This window comes from Toxorhynchites rutilus, chromosome 2, assembly GCF_029784135.1.
Source record: "Toxorhynchites rutilus septentrionalis strain SRP chromosome 2, ASM2978413v1, whole genome shotgun sequence".
Taxonomy (NCBI): Eukaryota; Metazoa; Arthropoda; class Insecta; order Diptera; family Culicidae; genus Toxorhynchites; species Toxorhynchites rutilus.
The window spans coordinates 228,403,916-228,419,753 of record NC_073745.1 but is presented as its reverse complement, the minus strand read 5'-3'; the positions used below and the strand labels follow the sequence as shown (position 1 = coordinate 228,419,753).

At 39.4% G+C, this 15,838-nt stretch overlaps 1 protein-coding gene across 19 annotated transcripts in view; it reads right to left on the bottom strand.

Annotated features, from left to right (window-relative positions):
- The window catches only part of LOC129768064 (CUGBP Elav-like family member 4), a 1,369,849-nt gene that overhangs the window by 110,346 nt on the left and 1,243,665 nt on the right, over positions 1-15,838 (bottom strand). For all 19 annotated transcript variants that reach the window (XM_055769451.1, XM_055769460.1, XM_055769465.1 and 16 more), the window contains one exon: positions 15,042-15,121. In XM_055769451.1, coding sequence (XP_055625426.1) covers positions 15,042-15,121 — 80 coding nt within the window. The remainder of the gene's footprint in view (positions 1-15,041; positions 15,122-15,838) is intronic.

Below are 15,838 nucleotides of genomic sequence, written 5' to 3'. Positions count from 1 at the left end.
GCATTCAAAATATTATTTTTTTTCTTAACACTCCGTCGGGCGCAACTGATCGGGTAGGCACATTTCGAACTTTTTGGATTGTCCCGTCCGCTCAAAATGTCTTCCCCACATCCCCGAATTGTTTCTTACGTATTCTTAGAACATATAGGTCTTTATTAACCATTTGCGGTCGTTTGTCTGCTCTCAGCCATCACAGTATACTAATCTTGTACTTTATGCAACAATATATATGTTCACACTTTCCTAAAGGAATTTTAATGTCTAATAAATCTATTCACGAATCCAAACGGTGCTCCTACGAATACAAAACAGTACTCAGTATAAGCAAGCAGTCTTCAAAATGCAATGCGGTGCTGATGTGTAACAAGTTGTTTGTACTTAGTTGAGTATACGCATGCGCTCTGGCGAATGAGGACGCTCCGAAACACATATCAAATGTTTTGTTGTCAGCACCGTTTTTGCACCGAGTTTTGCGCCGTGTTTTGCGCCGTGATTTGCACCGTATTTCTATACATGTGTTACACCGCGCTTGAATCTGATTTGCTTTCTCTGATGAGTCATTTTTCTTCACAAAGGCGTATACGATTGGTATGGAGGCGCTCTGTTGTTCTTATGCTTTGCTTAACCCGTTTTACGGTGGCACCTTAATTTTAAAGTGCGTACAGTTTTGTGTCGGCAGAATCGTGCCATGATGAGTAATACTACGTTGGGACGGAAAAGTTCTTGTAGGAACGTTTATGCCATTGAAGAAGAAGAAGATTTCGAGTTACGATTTTTTGAAGAATAAACCAACGTTTTTGCATACGCCCTTACAAAAATCAGTAGAATCGAAATTGGTCATAAGATAATGAAAAATGTGATTTTGGGTAGCTGTTGTTGCTGTAGCATCATGCCAGAATGAGGCAGAAAAAAAAACAATTTCTCGAATTTGAGGAGTTGGTCGGTGTTGCAAAAATACGGTACATATGTACAAGGTTAAGTAAAACCGTCTAAAAATATCGAAGAGGGTCGCGCCGAAATCATTGTTTTTCGGCTGATTGCCGTGGAATTGCTCTCAAAGGAAAATAGAAAATAATTTGCAAGCCTCGCATGAATAAAGGATAAGAATGTGGACAATTCTTCTACAATGTCATTTTGCCATGTGTTTCAAAAAGAATCCGTAGGAAGAGTTGTTGAATGGAGTGCCAACGTTCTAAATTTAAAAAAGGGAGCTAGAAATACGCTGTTTTTCTACAAGCATGTTGACCAGATTCTATCATAACGAAAACTGAATTGCATCCAAGAAAAACCCGTTGTCAGTTCGTTTCATATAAATATGGAGTATTTTGAATGGCTTCCAACTTATTGTCGAGTGTATGAACAAGTAAAATTACTTAGGAAATGTGATTCACCAAGTCCTGCGAAATGTCACGTTCATCATAAAATGGTACTATCACAAGGGATATTTCAGATTTCCCTTTTTGATGATCATTTACGATGATCTCCAATGTCAATCAAGCTCAGGGAGAGTGATGCTCCTCATTGGAAACCTCACACTGACCGCTATGCGATGTGTGGAAACGAGTGGCTTTGTATAATATTTCTGCAGCATCTTTAACAAATTGTACAAAATTATTGGACCATGGTTGGACGTACATAATGACGTATTGTTCCGCGTAAAGCGGTAGAACAGCGCATAATTATTCCTTTTGGAGTTCATGAATCTTTTAAAGTTGTAACAATTTTAGAGACTTTTAGCGTGAAATAACTGGGTTGAAAAACAAAGATCGATTGAAGGTTAATTTTTTCGTGGTAGGTGAACTGTTAAGGCTTTGTCAAGATACAAAGCTCAGCTACAACCTAAGTTCAAATTTTCTCGAAGTGGGCAAACATCGGGAAAACCCGCAGCAACCCCTCTCGAGCTTCACTTTCAATTTCGCCCCCAGAATAGACGAATCTTCGTCAAACAAAGCTGGCAGCAACTGGAAAGAGCTAGCGAGAAAATTAAAAGCAAACAATTCTTCACCATTATCAGTTTGTTCGCGTGCGTACGGAGAAGTCATATCGAAAATGACGACTAGAAATTGGATGCTCTGTGTGTGTGTGTGTGCGGCGGGGGAGGCGCCAAGGATGGAGTCCGCGTCCTCTGGCGGAAAGCGAACACAAATCCTCCGCTCAAATATTTATGCCACTCACTTTCCCTTTTTTTGGTGTTCTCTGGTGCAGGGAAGGCGCACAAAAAACACAAGCCAACCCAACGAAAGCTGCTCGAACATTGCTCCTTAATAGTTCAATATTTAATATTTGCTCCGAGTATTTGGGGATCAGTCTGTTGCTCGTCGGTTTCCATCCCCGATTGGTAATAATCTTGCATCATCGTTTATGTGTGCTTTTTATCGCCCCGCACTTCAGACTACTGAGGAGTGTAACGACGGGCGGCTATGGATCTCCGAGGTGAGCTTTAAATCGAGGCGCGGATGATGATGATGATGATGATCATGATTGCGGTAGCGGTGGGTGTGGATGGGAGCGGTGGCGGTGGAGCAAGAATAAAACATGAAATAATGCCACGAGAGGTGAAAACGGGCAAAATGCCTTCAAATGACTGCACGGCTGAAATGCGGTGAAATGGCGGGAGCTAGCAGAAAAACGGAAAACATTAAATTAAATGTTAACGATCGTAATGATAATGGTGATAATTTCGATGGGAGGAAGGTGCGGAAAAAAAGAGCAGCCAGGCAGGTAGAATGGCAGCATTCCTCGGGGTATTGTGAGAACACGAGGAGGTCATGGAAAAAAAAGATCGCATCCGTGAAAATGGTTTGATGTCAGGGAATCTCTTTAAAGGTGGTGTAACGATGCATGAATTTTGTTCTCTGGTTGAGTGGGTTCAAGGTTTAGCATTCCGCGCAAATGGGGGTTGCACGAATAATTCACCGATAATGTGCTTCAGGGTACCTCGATTGTGATATATGTAGAATCTCAATGGGAGCTGATCTTTGTTATTAGAGAGAGCAAAAATTGCAGCGACACAAACATACCGACTGAGTAAAAGGATGTCCCTGCTAGACTGGAATCTAATTTGCCACCCACAAGTCATCTGGCATATCGCAGAGTTGATCTAAACTCAGCAAAACAAAACCCGGAGCGCGTGTGTTCCACTTCACACGCACATATTTTCTTGAATATTGAAAACAGCATGACACTACTAGTCCCTTGTATAACTTTAACAGATACACAAACAACAGGCACACATGCACACACCATGTGCCGGGGATGCTGTAGACAATATACGCCATATCCTGTTCAATTTTCGGCTCACTTCACATCCTTCCCGGGGTACCATTCCGGGTTTCCCTAAATTCTCACACAGTTCGGCAGGTTGTGAACAAAAACAGACTCGGTCGGATTGCGAGCGAATTCCCAATCCTCGGCGCGCATCCATTGTTCATATATAATTTTGTGTTTATTTCATTTTCCGTTTTCGTTGAACCGGTTCGGAATGGTAAAGGAAACCCAACCCCAGCTCCCCCTTGCGACACCAGGTGTATCCGATAGGCTTCACTTCCGCGCCTTCCCCGCGTCGTATCTCGTCCGAAATCGAAGGGATTTTTTCGCGCTGATCTCCGCTTGCTCCGGCAGCTGTCGTCCACAGCTCCAGTGCTCCTTTTTGCTGCCACTCGCTTGGCGCCCTCTCTGTGCCGGCATCGAAGACATACGCCCTGTGGGAGGTTCTCGCGTGAACATACGAAGCACACATCTCGGAGGGGGCTCATGATGCACATGTAGCACTCAATTTACTTTTATTATTCCTTTGTTTATTCGCTTTTATTCATTTTATTCCGGCGGTGCTTGTCGGCGGTGTTCCATTCTCGTTATTGGATCCCATTCTGCTATTTTTCGGGGTTACGGAGTGCTCTGGAATTAGTGCGATATTGGCCATACTTGTTCGTTTAGTTTTGGCATCGGATGGACCGACCGAAGTGCGATGCTCGGTCCGTGTGGAGTGGTTAGTTAGGGTTTGTATGAGGTCTTGTGTGTTGAAGGGAACGATGGGTTTAGCGAAAAATACACACTTGGGTATGTTTATGAGATACTTAAGTAACCGAACATATGGATATGCTCCGCTTCTGCCCTCACCTTGGTGGAATGTTATTGTGGCGACAGTTGCGACAGTTGCGACAGTATGAAAACAAGGCAAATTGTATCGTGCCGTTTGTCGATATACATCGTGCAGTGGAAGCAAATGTCACAGAAACAATATCTCTTCATTATCTCTCACATGCTTCGGTCATTGACACATCGTCAAATTGTACCTGATGTTGAATTGTTGATTCTTCGAATGAAGAATCAATTGAGTTGATTTGAAATATTTTCGGGGGGTCTTCGTAGCCTTATTGGTTGCGTATCCGCTACTAAGCGAACAATCATGAGCTTATAACTCAGGGCCCTCGATTGACCATCTTTGTATGTTATTCTAGCTACTACGTCCATGCAACAATCATCATGTAAAGGTGATTGTAGCCTCTCACTCCACATACGATCTACTGCATCGGTAATTGGTGCTATTTATAACACAACAATGGAAGCCTCATATCAACAGCCCCGCTGTGTATATAGTCTAACTGTAATAAATAAAAATGTGTATCGATAAGATAGGAATACTCTTATGCTTAAATAGCTACTGTGTAATATGCAACATGAGAAAGAAAAGTACACGATAAATTCGGCTTTGTTACAGTTGAATTGCTGAATGAGTTTAACAGATGGGATAAAATGAATAAACGAGGGCGGTCCGATAAGTACTCAACCTCATCGCCCGATGGTGTCAGTATCACAAGAGAGATTACTTATCGTGTAGTACATTTTCGTAAACGGCTACTGCCAAAATTTCAGTCGAGTCGGACTCGTATTTTTGTTTTGACCGTGTGTGGAAGCAGGCGTGTCCTCGGATTTTAGAAAAATGGAAAAAAAAGGAAATTCCGCCGTCACCACGGCCAAATTGGACGAAGTGCACTACGAACTGCTGCCCCATCCACCGTATTCTCCAGGTTTGACCCCGTGCGACTTTTTTTTGTTTCCAAACTTGAAAAAGTCTCTCGCTGGGCAGAAACGAGGAGGTCTTCGCCGCCACGTAGGCCTACTTTGCAGACCTCGAGAAAACGAATTTTTCAGAGGGATCAAAGAAGATGGAACATCGCTGGGTCAAGTGTATCAAGTTTAAAGGAGACTATGTTGAGAAATAAACCGTAACTTTTCCAAATTTTTTTTGTAGGCTAAGAACTTATCGGAATGCCCTCGTATATTTCTCGATTCATTTGTGATTTTTAAATAATAAGATAGATGCAATACAATGGCCACCACAGAGCTGTTCCACCGCAAAAGACGATTTTATTCATAAATATTATTTTTGATTTGGTTCAAATTCAAAAATAATATTTATGCATTCTTCGTGACCAAAAAGGATTTGCATCATCGGACTGTCAATTTAACTCTAGCTTTGCTTTTGAGAAGAGCCTTAGTGAAGATTGCTTTTTTTATATATTAATTTTTTTAAAAAATATAACTCAGAAACGGTCGGTCCAATTGATTTGGTGTCTTCTTCCGTGCATCGTCAATCAAACAGTACCAAACAAGCATCCCACAGAGAGCGCACACGGTAACACACACATGCATTGATAAAAATGAAACATCGCGACGTTGAGAAAATGTTCCTCAAATTCTCGATCAAAAACGTTAACAAAGCTAGGAGATTGTTGCATCGGTACAGGATATGAACAAAAATAAAACAACGGACAACGAACACATGTAACACACACACAAACCCAAATACTGGTGGCTTGCTAGTATTATTGGTCTCGAAAATGGACGCTTACTTCGTGAGGTGTAGTTACAGTTGTTTTGCGTAGATGTCATCATTGGTGGAGACACTTTTGCGCTTGAAATGCGAAATTAAATCGCAGAAGAATCATTTTCCTTTCAAGCCAGCGATGATGGCTCAATCTGAGTGTTCTCTATCTAAAGTGGTGAAAAACATTATGATTACGCCTACTGCTATGGCTCGGTTCGATGTGTTGATTGCAATGCCAGACGTATAGCGATTGAAATTTTCGCACGCGTACACAGTACATGGTTAGGTAGGTGCACAAATGTGTGGGAAAATGGGAATGCTTCCAATTTTCATCAATTTAAACAATTTACAGACAGCATATCAAACACATCTTCCTGTTAGATTGGTATGCAACACGTTAACATCCGTTCGCAGCACAAACAGTTATTTACGTTAACTTCATTTCATAAAAACGAAATCTGGTTTTTGATTTGGCACCCTTAATGGAAGACATAGTTCTACGTCAAAATGCAATTAATTTGTGAAATATATTTGAATTCATTTAAGATTATGAAATATGTTCAGATATAAATCGTTAAGTTAATGGTTATTATTTGATTATTGGTTAAGTTATTTTCGATCTGAACATATTTCATTATCTTAAATCGATTCAAATATATTTCACAAATTAATTGCTTTTTATTCGTTATTTTATAATTTTATAAACTTATAATATTTTTGCCCACCATTTTTTTCATATTGATCCACTTTGTATTAAGTAATATTTCTTATGCGCTGCAACATTCAAAACAATTCAAACATTAAAAGATTATGTTTTGAGAATATTCTTTTCGAAAAATGAAAAAAAAACATTTTTTATAATGTACATTTTTTCACACAACCTTATATCATAAAAAAATAACTACATCATTTAATTAATTCAAGTGTTTACTTCTAGTTTAGCAGTCTCGAAAAACATTCGGAAACGGTCAAATGTAGAGTGTTTTCAGTAAATTTTTGAACTCACTGTATCTCAAAAACGGTATAATTTAATAAAATTTTACCGTAGACATATTTGACTGCAAAAAATACGTACCTTCATAAATCGGGAACAGTTATAAGAAAAATTTCAATAATTTTCTCAAAACCAACATTTAAAAAAAATATATAAATTTTTTGTTCATTATTTCTCCACTCTTTTCACATTATTTGAGCACTGTGCAATTAGTTGTCCGCTGTAATATTTGATATATATTATAAAAATCAAAAACACATTTTTTGGAAAGCTATTTTCGTTATGAAATTATTATTATTTTCGAAATAAAATAAAAATGACATTGCAAAAATTCTCTATATAGGCCCAATAATAACATGAACTATTGCGGAAGACATCGAATCAATCGGACCAACCGTTTCTGACTTATATTTTTTACGTAGGTTTACGTCTTTCGGGAACATATTGAGGGTATAAATTAAAAAAAAAACAAAATCGATCGCATCGTAAAAATTGTCCAATCTCAAACGCTTATTGCTCAGTCATTTAATGATGGATTGATGATATTTTTGGGTCAATGTATTTCGGCATCCTTAACATTTTTTTAATTGAATCAAATAGTATATGTCATGAAACTAACTGTCGAACAATTGAAAAATCTCAATCGTTATCCAAATCGAATTACATCACTATGATTGGTCTAAATTGAAGATGGAAGCTTCCTCTTGTACTCAAAATTATTGTTCAGTCATTTTCTGATAAATTTACGAGAGTTTTGCATCAACCATTTTGTGCACTCCATGAAAATTCAATAGAGTGAAAATGAATAAAATTAATTTTTAAAACTGCAGACTTCAAAACCAAGGTGCATGGAGAAATCGGCATTCCAAATACATGAAAGGGAGCTTTTGTTCCCAACGAAATGTATTCCATATCAGAGATTCCACAATCAAGGTCCCTGGGGGAAATCGGAATTGCAAACATATACAAGTTGGCGGCATTTTTATATTGCAAGTAAGGTGAGAGATACTATTAATTCTAGCAAATAAAATCTGAATTTGGTTTAAGCTGTTTGTTTTGTTGGGTTAATTTTCACCCAAGAAAAGTTCATGCTGCGAGCAAAATTGGAAAAGTGGAGGAATATTCTACAAAGTGATTTCCAATATGCTCTACATATCGTATTAGGTGCTGTTAGTCCTATTGAAATTCGCATTGAAGCATATAGCATTGTGTTCCTTTGAGTTCGAAACAAAAATGGAAATAGATTGAATAAACATTCAGAAAGTCAAAAATTATAAAAGAAAATTACCTTTTCCATTTCAAATATGTTTTCTCTATAATAAACTAACATGTTTTTTTTTCTGGTGAGAGTAATTGATAATTGTGTTCGATAATGATAACGAGAGATTTTTTTTCTTTGTAACACAGGAGCCATCTCGTCCAGGACCACAGAAGGCGGCTTTCATCCTATCTCATTCCACTTCGGCATCTTCTATCGTTATACGCATCATCCAACGACTAATCGCCATCTTTCTGCCATCATCACTTGGTTGTAAACACTGGTGGAGTGTACAAACGATATCCAACACCCAAACAACGGCCTTTTTTCAGGACCACCAAATCATTATGAAAGAGTTTAACAATGTAATTCTTCAAACATATCCAAATCAGCATGCAACAGATAGCCTAACGGAATCCTACCTCAACGATGCGGTCTTGCCTCGCCACAACCCTCCTGTGACTTTTTTGAAAGTTTTCAATTTTTTTTTGTTTGGGCCCTTCTCGAAAGTGAGACTAGAGTCAAAATGGAAAACTGATGATACAAATTGTTCTTTTTAGTCACAAAGAATGCGTCTGTAAAATTTGAGCCAAATCCAAAAAATACAGAAAATTGACCTTCGAATTCGAATGGAATCAGATTGTCGATGGATTGTCAAATAGTCTGTGAAAACCATTGTAGAATATGTAGGCAATAGGTGCGATATTTGCACATTCCGAAACTTCATTGAGTCAGTTAAACAACATCAGAAAGAGAAAATAAAACTTTACACGGTTCAGAATCGACCCAAGCGCTGACTCGTACGACGATAAGCCAGCCAATTGCGGAAACACACCAGAAACAAACGAAAGCGGAGGTATCTTAAACATACCTTTCCCTACAATGGATTATTCTTTTCTACCCACCGATTGTATCGACTCGGTGTTCTCTATAACCAATCAGCACCGAACAAAGCAGCCAAACCATCAGAAGCGGTTCGGTTTAGTGAAAGACGCAAAACACATTTGCTAATACTCATCAATCTCCGTTTTTAGTCCCATTCACAGAGCATACATGTTGGCTTGTGAAGAATCTATTTGAAGGATTCTCTCGAAAGGGTACCGCCAGTGGCAGTGGAAGTCGTCGAGGTGAAAGCTGCTCTTAATACAACCGCCCCGCCACTGGCGACGGCGGCGGCGGGAGGGCTGGGGCCATCGGCCACATACACACAGATTTACATCCCAGCCAGCATCCGGCAGTGCCGGGAATCGAGAAGAAGGATAACAATGAAAATTACTAGTTTGAGATAGATTGAACGAGTCATGAAAGGGACGCTTTTCTCCTGCTACCCTATAAGTACACTGATAAACGTTTTGGCAACATGCGAATTTGGTCCCACATACCCACACACAAACACACAGACACACAAACAGCGATAGTGGCTTCACCTCACCAACCGAGAAAAGGGCGTGAGGGCGAGATGGGTGAGGCCAGAGGAAGCTTTTCCGTCCGAGGAAACATTATCATTTGGAATTCTGACCGAAAGCGAAAAACCAACCGCATCTGTTGTTGATTTGGTGGCATTAGGTGAACATTTTCTTCTTTTTGGGGTTTTCGCTATGTTGCTCCTTGTTGTTGTTGTTGGTGCTTCTGACACAATCTAGCGGTGAATTAGGAGTTGTCCCGGTGGGTGGTGCGGCACACACAATCACCAAAAGGGCTAAAGTTTTCTGGTTTGCACAGCGTGCAGAAGCAGATGAATTGTGAATTATTATCATTCTTGGCACTCCTGTTAATGACGGCTGATGATTAGGATAAACGTTATCGGGATTAGTGAGTGTTGAAGGCTAAACCTCGCTTTGAGGGATGTTGTGTTAATGCGCAATATCTAGTGAGTGTTTAGAGATGAAATAAGGACAGACCGTATCCTACTGTTGCAGCTGTCGTTAAAAGTGTCTTCGAACCAGAAGATTAGTGTTCGAAAAAACGAATAGCCAAAACTCAATTTTAGCTCATACTTCCAATCATTTCATGAACAAGTGATGTTTGTGGTGAAAGAAATGTTGTCGTGCTTTAACCATTATTCGCTTTCTACCCATAAGAAACAACAGCAGCTGAAAAAACCCTTCGAGCAGACAGCCACTGTGAAACCAAGTACTCGAATGTTGTATGCTATACTTCTCGCTAATGATAACTATTGCATCTTGATGTTCGACAACACATTCGAGGTTTGTTCAAAAAGTACCGTGAATTTGGCATTCCCGCGGAATACGTCTATTCGATTTCCGGTTTTTTTTTTTGGTGTTACGGTGATAGGCATTTTGACATGTCGATCATTTTGAATTTTCAGATAACTCTTGCTGCTTTGTTTGCACGTGTTTGTTTGAAGGAAGCGAATATTAAACGTAAACCTTCGCATCGACACATGAACATACAAATAAGTATACGCATACCCAAACAGTGGCTACGACACAGTTTGAAAGTTTTAAAATTATCTATCAAGTCGACCGGCTGAACCGAGACTATTTCCAATTGATTGATGCAAACATTTTTGCGATCTATCTAATGGTTGAGTTATATGCTCCCGAAATCGTACATATTTAGTGTTTTGATCTTCATTTTACCCTCATATCTTCCTGTTAGACGTATTCTAACGTCAAAAAAAAAAATAAGAATTAGTATGTAGGGGTTTTTGGAGCCGGGGAAGGTTTTCGTGATAGTTTGAGACCCCTCCCCCCTCTCTAAGGTTGGCGGGCGGGGGGGATTCTGCCATACAAATTCAACACAAATTTCTACATTACTCGGGAATTAATCAAGCAAATGAAACGAAGTTAGGCATATTGAGGTTTTAGGGTGCAATAAATGATGCTATGGTGGTTAGACTCTCCACCCCCCTCTCCAAGGGGGGGCTCTCATACAAATGAAACACAAATTTCTGCATTACTCGAGATTAAATCAAGCAAATGGAACGAAATTAGGCATATTTTTTAGGGTGCAATAAATATTTCTATGGTGGTTTCTATGGATAGTCTACCACCCCCCTCTATAAGGGGGGCCTTCCATACAAATTAAACACAAATTTCTGCATTCCTCGGGAATTAATTAAGCAAATGAAACCAAATTCGGCATGTGGAGGTTTTAGGATGCAAAGAATGTTTCTATGATGGTTAGACTCTTCACCCCCCTCTCCAAGGGGGGGCTCTCATACAAATGAAACACTAATTTCTGCATTACTCGAGAATTAATGAAGCAAATGAAACGAAATTAGGCATATTAAGGTTTTAGGGGGCAATAAATTTTTATATGGTGGTTAGACTCTCCACCCCCCTCTTTAAGACGAATGAAACACAAATTTGTGCATTACTCGAGAATTAATCAAGCAAACGAAACCAAATTTGGCATGTGAAAGTTATAGGATGCAAAAATGTTTCTATGGTGGTTAGACACTCCTCTCACTATCTTAGGGTGGGCTGTCAAACAAATGAAACACAAATTTCTGCATAACTCGAAAACTAATCAGGCAAATGGAGCAAAATTTGACATGTGAAGGTTTTACGGGGCACGAAACGTTTCTATGGTGAATACACTCCTCCCCCCCCCCTCTCTAAGAGGAGCTGGCAAACAAAAGAAACACAAACTTCTGCATAACTCGAGTACTAATCGTGCTCAATTTGGGATGGGAGGGTTTTTGGATATAAGAAATGTTTCTATGATGGTATGACATCCCTCCCTCCTCAGGAATGGAGAGGGGTCCCATGAAAATATTACACATATTTCAACCAAAAATATTCCAACCAAATATGACAATTGAAAATTCTCGGAAAACTCTGAAGGATAAGAGCCCCCGCAGACTACAGACTGATTTGTCGACCGATAGTTTGGTCGGCTTCTTAATCAGTACGAAGAGGTATGCATGTGCGCACATAACGCCGATTCAGTTGGGTCGGTTTTTGCACCAGAAGGCCGACCCGACCAAACTGTTGGATGACAGAAAGTCTGTAGTATGCGGGGGCTCTAAAGGGAAAATTCGGAAAATTTAAATCCCATATGTTCTACAATAACATAGTGACAAGTGCTGTTAGTTCATTTCATGTTTGCGCTAGCGAAATTGATCTTTGTTAGAAACTGGAAATGAATTTCAATGTGATGAAAAGCACTTCTATTTCTTCTTCTATCTATACCAAAAAAAAGAAGATCGCCGGATGTGTTGATAAGAGCTCGAGGAAGGAATTGTCCGATTTAGGGCTGTTTTTATTCCATCATATTTAATGTATAAAATATTTATTCCATGTAACGGAGAAACATGTTATTTGCAAGTGGTTGAAAAATCTCGAACGAGAATTGTGTCTGAAAATAATCTGATATTATAATGATGAGTTTTTTTTAGAAATACTAGGAACTTTATAGTAAAAGGTCAATTCAACGGGGTCGAATAGAAGATCAATCAAATAACAGTTTTGCGATTGGACCCATGAACTTGCTCATAGTAAGGAAACGTGAATGTTTGAAGGTATTGATAACAAAAAACAAATTTTGAGTGGGACGAAGTTTGCCGGGTCAGCTAGTATAAAATATATTTGATATACGTTTTTAATCTTTATTTAAGAAGCCGTCCTGGGTTGGTTCGCCTCAATGATATACGTTTATAATGTATAATGTAACAATATTACAATGATCAATGAACCGATATATAATTTAATCCGACAATGATATATATATAACCGTAGTTTTACATTACGTATGATGATTGTAGACATACAAGTTGCATACTATCATTGATGTTACTTGCGATTGCGATTTGATATGTGACTTGGCATGTGCAAAAGTTGTACGATTTCATGTTTGTTGGGTCTTTTTGTGATATATTTACGACTTTTTCTGTACATCACATGGGTTTGTCCGAGTATAAGTTATTCGTCGTGAAAATAGTAAAAAACACATTTTTAAAATCCACACATCCAACATAAATATAGGGTCTTTTGAAATAACTTTCACAGATTTTCGAAACTGTCTTGTGAATTGAATACATATCTCAGTTTGTGATTTTGATGGACTTGAAAAGAGAACTGGTTATAAAATTGATTTTGAAAAGAGAGCTACAGCTCATTCTGATCTTGCTTAAAATAGTTTTGAGAAAAAATTTAATCATCAAATTCAATTTTTGAGTGAATTTTTTCAACACTTTGAGCCCAGCGTCGGTCTCTAGAGGCTCTAGAGGTTGAACTTTTTGGTAGAAAAGAGCTGACCGACTGGGACTGACAGTTACAAAATATTAAAATAAAAATATATACGGTTTGTTTCCGGATGTTTTACAAAATGTGACTGCTTCATCATAGTCATATTTCTGACTCTATTCTATTTGTACACTGAGTATTTTTGGGAACTGGAACCGATATTGTGCAAATGCTCTTGATGCGCGCTGAATGCAAAGCGAAGCAAGAAAAAATCGGGGCTTAACGTGTTAACAGTGTATTAAAAACGCAATTTTATTTGTAAATAGTCCATGACAATTTTGCCAAATACCATATTTTAATCAGATATCTGGATTTTGAGTTACGATTTTTTCAAAGGAAGATCAATTATTTTGAATACATTCTTTTTCTTGTTCATATATTTATTCGTGTATGAGTAATTCATCGAGAAAAATCGTTGAGTATACACAATATAGGACAAATTCTGATAAGCGATGGTGAAATAAACGTACATTTTCAACGATATAATTAGTGCAGTACCATGAAAATATTGGTTTATGGGGAAACACTAACACAGGCCCAAAGTTTACGTACCAAACGACTGATAATTGTTACATTTGAACCTTTATGCAGACCAAAATATTCATGGATTGCGCGGTCTCTACTTTCATTTTTGCCATTTTTCTGGGGTAGTCAAATAGCCTTACCACGGTATTTTTTCGAAAACATCTGTATGACTAGAGTCACCAAACACTCAACTAAGAATGCGGCAACATACACTTTCTTGCTTCTGAATTGGCCATTCCCCTGTACTTCGTTATCACAGCGTTAACGTACATTACGTGCAACTGAACTACTGGTAGCAAATAAATAAAACCGTGAAGCGTGTACCACCACCCACTAATCACGAATAATCGCCGAATCCATCGAATCACCTTTCTATCATTCTGTCAGCGATTACGAGTGGAACAAATTACTCCCGGGAACGGGTTCGGAATTAATCATCGCTGATGAAAATCACGAAACTCCCAACAGATGTTGGTCTCGGTTATTCGCTGCTGTAGCCGGCGAGAATCACGAGCAACCTGTTTGTAAAACACCTCCGACAACATAACCATTTGTGCGCGCGACTACATCATATCGAATGGCGTACACCGATTCCCTGCTGCCACCCGATCATTTCCTCCACCCATTTTCGCGTGAAAAATTAAATGAATCAACAGCGATGTTTGACATTTTCATAAACTTCACGCATAGTTGGGAGCTAATTTTATTAAATTATTCACGAGAACGGAACACCCACTCTGAAGAAACGCCCCCGCGAGCGCCGCGCCACGGGAGTTAAAAATCGTGTTCAAATTCCAAACCCCATACCCCATCCCCCTGTTTTTGTTCCATAATTCGAAAATGTATACCTTCCGCTTCCGCCCGACTCAACCCGGTGTGGTGTGACATTTTCCAAGTGGGGTAGGGCTGTTTTGTGCTCGTGCCGTTATTTCGGTATGGTTGGGAGCCGAAAGGGTTGCAAATTGAATTAAGTGACACGCAATCACTTTCTCTTCGGGCCACTTCTCATCCGAAAATATATCCGACGAAATCTGGCCCGAGAAACACGGCGTTGTGCCTTGTTGGCGTTGGCGAAGCGTATCGACACAACTGCGGCGGTTCCCTCTCGAGGGCCGCGAAGGCACGGTCTGTTCTGTTAATTTGCCAGTGTTGAGCGGACATTTTGCATTCGAGTAGAAAAAGAAGCAGGGTAGAAAAATAAGAACGCTGTCTTGTACTTACCGGCATAGTTTGACTACCGTGAAGGGCTGATATAGCAGCTTGAGCTTCTTGATGCGAGGTAAATTTTACAAAGGCGCAACCTGGAAATAAAGAGCAGAGTAAGTGGAACGTCTTTGGAACGAGTGGATGGTTTTCATGGATGGTAAAAAACGGAACCCTATCTCCGTTTGGCTTTTGTCCGAGAAGAGCTTTCTTCGGCGTCGATGGAAACGGAGGAGGGGGGTTGAGAACGGTTTAAACAACATCAATGTTGGTTGTGTAATTATGGTTATAAGCACAGACTGTGAGCAATCTCGGTGGAAATCGAGTTCACAATGTGCGGTAGATCCGAGAATGCTGTTTGCGTTAAAAATGCTCCAAGCCGCCGGAGGTTTGAAAGTAAGGCTTCGAGTGCTTCGTGCCTATGTCTATAATTAATTATCAAAGTGAAGATGACGGTGGTCTTAAATAAGACGTAATAAGATTTCGAGAAGAATAAAGCCTCGGAAGGAATTAAATTAAAATGCTATGAGAGAGTGCTAAATTATGAAAAAAGCGCTACAAATGAATCGTTCCGCGAACACATACATACACATTGTACCAATATTCTGCACTTGAAATACCACACTGAATCACAGAAAAAATTAACACACTCATATAAGCCAAAAAGCTCCTAAACCGTATTGCCCCAGCACAGCTCTTCAAAAAACCGACAAAGTTGTCGGACATGAAACGAGCTAATTAAAATCATCAACAGTCTGTTTTTGGGTGTTTCCGAGCAGGCGAATGCCCTTGCCTAGCTCTTCTGTAACCAGAGA